This window comes from Diaphorina citri, unplaced genomic scaffold, assembly GCF_000475195.1.
Source record: "Diaphorina citri unplaced genomic scaffold, Diaci psyllid genome assembly version 1.1 scaffold1609, whole genome shotgun sequence".
Classification (NCBI taxonomy): Eukaryota; Metazoa; Arthropoda; class Insecta; order Hemiptera; family Psyllidae; genus Diaphorina; species Diaphorina citri.
This window is the reverse complement of record NW_007379035.1, coordinates 45,691-51,690: the sequence shown is the minus strand read 5'-3', so window position 1 is coordinate 51,690 and position 6,000 is coordinate 45,691. Positions and strand designations below refer to the sequence as shown.

General features: G+C 36.0%; 1 protein-coding gene across 1 annotated transcript; it reads right to left on the bottom strand.

The window, feature by feature from the left end:
* Window positions 1-648: 648 nt before the first annotated feature.
* On the bottom strand, window positions 649-5,128 carry LOC113470469. The gene is made up of 3 exons (XM_026828936.1): window positions 4,848-5,128; window positions 2,095-2,119; window positions 649-781 (listed from the first exon to the last, which is right to left on the bottom strand). The coding sequence occupies exons 1-3, from the start codon at window positions 5,010-5,012 to the stop codon at window positions 657-659; spliced, it is 315 nt and encodes a 104-aa protein (XP_026684737.1). The 5' UTR covers window positions 5,013-5,128; the 3' UTR covers window positions 649-656.
* Between the last annotated feature and the right edge of the window lie 872 nt (window positions 5,129-6,000).

Here is a 6,000-nt window from a genome sequence, read left to right as displayed (position 1 = left end):
AAACTTTTCAGTTTTCTCAACAATCCCTTTTCGAGATGGAGAAAGAAAAAACGTAATTACATAATAAATAGATAAAAAAAAGTTGTTGTTCAAGGGGGGCGTGGTTCCATTATCTGCTAGAGCAAGACGTGATTTACACAGCTTTCTAATGGAGGGGGGAATAGCCTTTTTATTATTATCTCTCCTTATATCTCTTCTCAAGCATTTGGCCAAACACTTCCAGACACCACTACCAGTAGATATTTCAACATAGTGCTCTCCCTCTGGTTTCCTTTGTTTACAGTTTCATCTGCTTTTATATTTTTATGCCTTTTTCTCTTCCTTTCTGAAGAGTTATCTATTTGATTCTTCTTTTTTTTCCACTTTTTTATTATATTATTTTTTTATTAACTCACTCAATTTGGTCACCATTTGGACAAGTCTCTGGTTTCCTAATCATTGTGAGGCTGAGGAGCATCACCTCGGAATGCCTAAGACACTAGTATAGGACCGCAGGGGGTGTTTGTTTACGTAGAATTGTGGAAGATGGAGGCAGGGTTACCACAATAGACTACCAAAGAAATTCCAATTCAAATAAAACTTGGCATCATTGTTTCCACTAACTTTACCCAATTCCTCACCAATGGTTTCAAGTGGTTTCAGCAAATGTTTGTTACTTACCTTGATGGCGAGTAGAGATATACAGGCGCCCTGATCCCTGAACGCAAAGTACACGCCTTTCTTAGTGACTGGTATTGATTTGACTTCAGTATTAATGTTGACTTCGGTGTTTGTATTGAATGAAATCTAATAATCCTTAGCCCTCACACCAAGTATCTGAATGTTAGGACACACAGGACTCTATGAGGTTAAAATCAATAATCCAGCAGAACAGTCCCAAACCCTACTCCTCTTATCAGATAAGACATTTTATGTTTGCTCTCTCTCTCTCTCTCCTGATTGAAAAAAAAGAGAAAAACCTGGGAAAGTATCTTTCTTTTCTCTTCCCCCTCTCGACTTTACCTTGGACCCAATCCAGCAGCACAATCCCAAACCCTACTCCTCTTATCAGATAAGACATTTTATGTTTGCTCTCTCTCTCTCTCTCTCTCTCTCTCTCTCCTGATTGAAAAAAAAGAGAAAAACCTGGGAAAGTATCTTTCTTTTCTCTCCCCCCTCTCGACTTTACCTTGGACCCCCCCCGCTCCAGCCCTTGTTTATTCCAAGGACTTTATAGCGTTATCTTTTGTTATCTAAATTCTGAATTCCGGAGCTTAATTTTCTCTCCTTTTCCTCTTTCACTTAACTTTCCTCTCGTAGCATGAAATTTCCTCTCGGTTTTCATTTCTATTATCTACTTGGCCATTGTCGTCAATTATCTGTTCTATTATCTACTTGGCCATTGTCGTCGATTATCTGTTCTATTATCTACTTGGCCATTGGCGTCGATTATCTGTTCTATTCTAGGGGTTATCGCTGGATGGAAGTCTTGACCAGTTCACCTTATGGAGTTGTGTGCTATTAAAGTCTATTCAACCCATAACATCTTGTATGTATATTTTATTTTTTACCAGCGAAATATTTTTCAAAATTTTGTAAATGGAAAAAAAAAAAAAAATGGAAAAGCTAGCTGGAAAAAAATTCAAAATGGCAACATAGAATCTTCTACCGCATCACACCGATCACCCTTTGTTAAAACCTCTTGATAGTATTTCCTAATCTTCTACTGAAGTCCAGCGGGGAAGCAAAGGAATATATCCACATGGAAAGATATCGCACAACGCAGCTAAATATTTGAGAAGGATACACAGAACATCAGAAGAGCCAAAGTTTCCATTTCCAATATTAACTTTGAGAAGAAAGGAGATATAAAAAAGTGTTCATTAAAAAGTTGCGTTCCTTTTCGTGAAAACTTAAAGTCGTTACTAGGAGATCAGAGAAACGGCTCGTGAAAGATCACCTAGTGTAAGAAGATTAAGAAGGGATGATAACTTCATATGTCTGAACAAAACACTTCAAGTTTGAATAAAAAATGTTAAGTTTGATCATTCAAATCGTCCCCTACACAGAAAAAAAATCAAAAATTTGCACCAATGTGTGATATGTGTATTGAATCTGCCTTCACCGGCTGCGATTCGACCTGGAATAGAAAGAAGATCAAGGAATAAATTAGTAGTTTAATTGTTTTGAATGCAAAAAAATGTGAAGTTTTCCAACTGATAGATAGTTAGATCTCGAGATACAAAATGAATTCTTAACACCATCACCCCATAGTAAAAAAGTTGCGAAGTAAAAAACCAGGAAAGACAAAAAAAATCTTGAACTCTTCCTATTAGATAAAAACTAATTTGTTGCACGGTGCATTACTAGTGCCATCCTTCTTCTTAATTGACAAGATCTTGTGAAGACGCTAGTGTGCTGACAAATAGATCTGAAAGTCATTTACCATGACCAGAGCGCGGTTTGTAAAACAATCCGACAAAAGGTTCCATTATCCCTTGACACCCTATGAATTGTCACAGTTTTTTCTCGTTTTTAGATTCAGCATAAATAATTGCCCTAATAGTCGCTTGTATGTAGGTCTGTGATGAGTCCTCCTTATTCAAACGGGACAAAATTTGCTAGGTCCTGCGATAGCTTTTACAGGATTAAATCTACAGTCAATAATGATTTTATATTTGTATTGTTGGATATCTTTTTTACTTTGTATTCTGCCTCTCAATGAGAGTTGGGGGAGATGTAATGCATTTCTCTTATTTTCCATTTCGTCTAATAAGAGCTGTGGCAAGAAGTTGTGTAAGTGACACCTTTCTACATTTTCTTTTGTTATTTCCTGCACAGGGGAGAGAGAATGAGATGGAGGGAGACAGACCATGTTAACGAGATGGAGAGAGACAAGGACAAGATAATATATACATATATGGCTGAAACTGATACTCCCCTGCTAAAAAACACTTGGTGTAAACAAACGCGAACGTCAAGACTTTGGGATCAAACGAAACAGATGTAAAAAATGCCATTGAAAATAAAAAAAATAATACAAACGATAGGTATGTACAGAGTGAAGGTACTGCCTCTGTATATCAGTGTAACTGGATATCCCAAGCTCCTTCGTTTAAAAAACACTTGGTGTAAACAAACGCGAACGTCAAGACTTTGGGATCAAACGAAACAGATGTAAAAAATGCCATTGAAAATAAAAAAATAATACAAACGATAGATATGTACAGAGGTAAGGTACTGCCTCTGTATATCAGTGTAACTGGATATCCCAAGCTCCTTCGGATCTTGGATGAGGTTTTTATCGTAAATTGCTGCAAGTCTTCTGAATAAGGAGAAGAAATATGCTACAATGCTATCTGACGATTCTTAAGTTGCCCGGAGAATTTGTAAGTCAAGATATTGTAATGAATATATATTTCGACTGTCTGTTCATTTCGTACAATTGAGATATAAAAAAGTGTTCATTAAAAAGTTGCGTTCCTTTTCGTGAAAACTTAAAGTCGTTACTAGGAGATCAGAGAAACGGCTCGTGAGAGATCACCTAGTGTAAGAAGATTAGGAAGGGATGATAACTTCATAATATGTCTGAACAAAACACTTCAAGTTTGAATAAAAAATGGTAAGTTTGATCATTCAAATCGTCCCCTACACAGAAAAAAAAAATCAAAAATTTGCACCAATGTATGATAGATAATTAAAGAAATAACACTTAAAATCCGTGACAAGTTCTACAGTTGGGTATGTTGACGTGTTATTGTGTCAAGAGCCACCGACAACTACTTATTTACTTCGGCTTGAAATACAAGACTTCTGACTCCTTCAATTATGTAGACGAAAATTTTCAACTTGCCCCCTTTCATCCCCAGAAAGTTGACTCTTTTCAAACAAAATACAAGACTTCTGACTCCTTCAATTATGTAGACGAAAATTTTCAACTTGCCCCCTTTCATCCCCAGAAAGTTGACTCTTTTCAAAAAGGGGGGGGGCGATTTTCAAAAGAATCTCTAGGCGTCCCCTTCCCTCGAAGCCTCTGCTTAGACAAGTTTCAACTTTTTTTTTCCTTCTTTAATGACTTTGAATTTTTTGTTCGAAAAAGTTAAAACAGATAGATTATTAGCGTAAAATGTTACCATTAAAAAAAATCTTTTGTTCCCTTGGATTTTAAAATTTTAAATTTTCTACGTCATTAAATCTGAATGGGAGAGAAGTCAAGCTTAATAAACAGAGAAGAGTTGTTGCTCCGTAACAAGATAGGGTTAGGATGACCCAGCAAGAGTCGAGGCTTCACTTCAAATTAAAATCATATTTCAGTGATAAAAAGGAAAGCTCTTCATATCAAAAAGTTTTTAGAAAAAGAAAGAAAAAATGATGATGAAGAGGGGTTAATTTACATCATGTTACCATTAAAAAAAATCTTTTGTTCCCTTGGATTTTAAAATTTTAAATTTTCTACGTCATTAAATCTGAATGGGAGAGAAGTCAAGCTTAATAAACAGAGAAGAGTTGTTGCTCCGTAACAAGATAGGGTTAGGATGACCCAGCAAGAGTCGAGGCTTCACTTCAAATTAAAATCATATTTCAGTGATAAAAAGGAAAGCTCTTCATATCAAAAAGCTTTTAGAACAAGAAAGAAAAAATGATGATGAAGAGGGGTTAATTTACATCAAATAAATGATTAAATAAGAACTGAATGCAACTAAAAGCAACGAATACAAGAGAAAGAACATTAGAGATCCTGTTCAATTATTCAATAAATTTGTATCAGAGGATGTTATTTTCTGAGGCGATCCTGGTCACTCTCATCTTGGTTGAGAAAAACCAAGTGCCCTAATTTTCTACAGCATAATAAGAAGTAATGTACTTACCAATGAGCTTGTAGCTCTCAGGTTCCCAGGGCGGAGGTTCACGGGTGGCGGCATCAAACTCATAGTACAGCAATGAGAACGTCTCCTTACAGGACAGAGCATTGCCAGGGAACAGGGCACAATCCCGTATGGTAAACTTGATCTCGATGTAGATACGGTTAGCATTGCCTCGTTCTATGAACGGTGTCCATAGCCAGTTGTTCACATTATGATAGGCGACATCACACACCACGTAGGAACGCCAGTTGATACCCTTCTCGAAGTTGGTGAAACTCTCCTCAACCCACTGTGAAACAAAACAAACGTAACAGGAGATATTAGTTGGGAGATCATGAGGACATTGTCTGCAATAGAGAAGTTCAAAAAACGATTGTCCAGCAGTTTCTTACTACATTGAAAAAAACATCAAGTTGTTCACAAAAGGGGAAAATGAAAGAAAAAAAAAAAAAAATACAAAGCGACCACAACAAAATATAGGTAAAATATAGGAGGGGGACATAGAAGAAAGAAAAGCGGGAGAAAACAGAGTATTGGTAGGTATATGAAAAAAAGAAGCTGTGAAATACACCACAGGTAGAAATGCCTAATATTAAGGAAATTGAGGAGAACTTGTTCAGAACATGATTGCATAACATTCACTATGCTATTTTATAACATTGCAGTAATTGTCTAACATTTTATGAATATTCACTAACATGATCACAATGTACAGTTTAAAAAACGATTGTCCAGCAGTCTCTTACTACATTGAAAAAAACATCAAGTTGTTCACAAAAGATCATGAGGACATTGTCTGCAACAGAGAAGTTTAAAAAACGATTGTCCAGCAGTCTCTTACCACATTGAAAAAAACATCAAGTTGTTCACAAAAGGGGAAAATGAAAGAAAGAAGAAAAAAATACAAAGCGACCACAACAAAATATAGGTAAAATATAGGAGGGGGAAATAGAAGAAAGAAAAGCGAGAGAAAACAGAGTATTGGTAGGTATATGAAAAAAAGAAGCTGTGAAATACACCACAGGTAGAAATGCCTAATAATAAGGAAATTGAGGAGAACTTGTTCAGAACATGATTGCATAACATTCACTATGCTATTTTATAACATTGCAGTAATTGTCTAACATTTTATGAACATTCACTAACATGATCACAA

Coding starts and splice junctions, on each gene's coding strand:
- LOC113470469 (XM_026828936.1), bottom strand. CDS start 5,012: ATGCTAACCGTATCTACATCGAGATCAAGTTTACCATACGGGATTGTG. Junction 2,120..4,847: donor TGAGAGCTACAAGCTCATTG/GTAAGTACATTA, acceptor TTTCTATTCCAG/GTCGAATCGCAGCCGGTGAA. Junction 782..2,094: donor ATCGCAGCCGGTGAAGGCAG/ATTCAATACACA, acceptor TTATTAGATTTC/ATTCAATACAAACACCGAAG.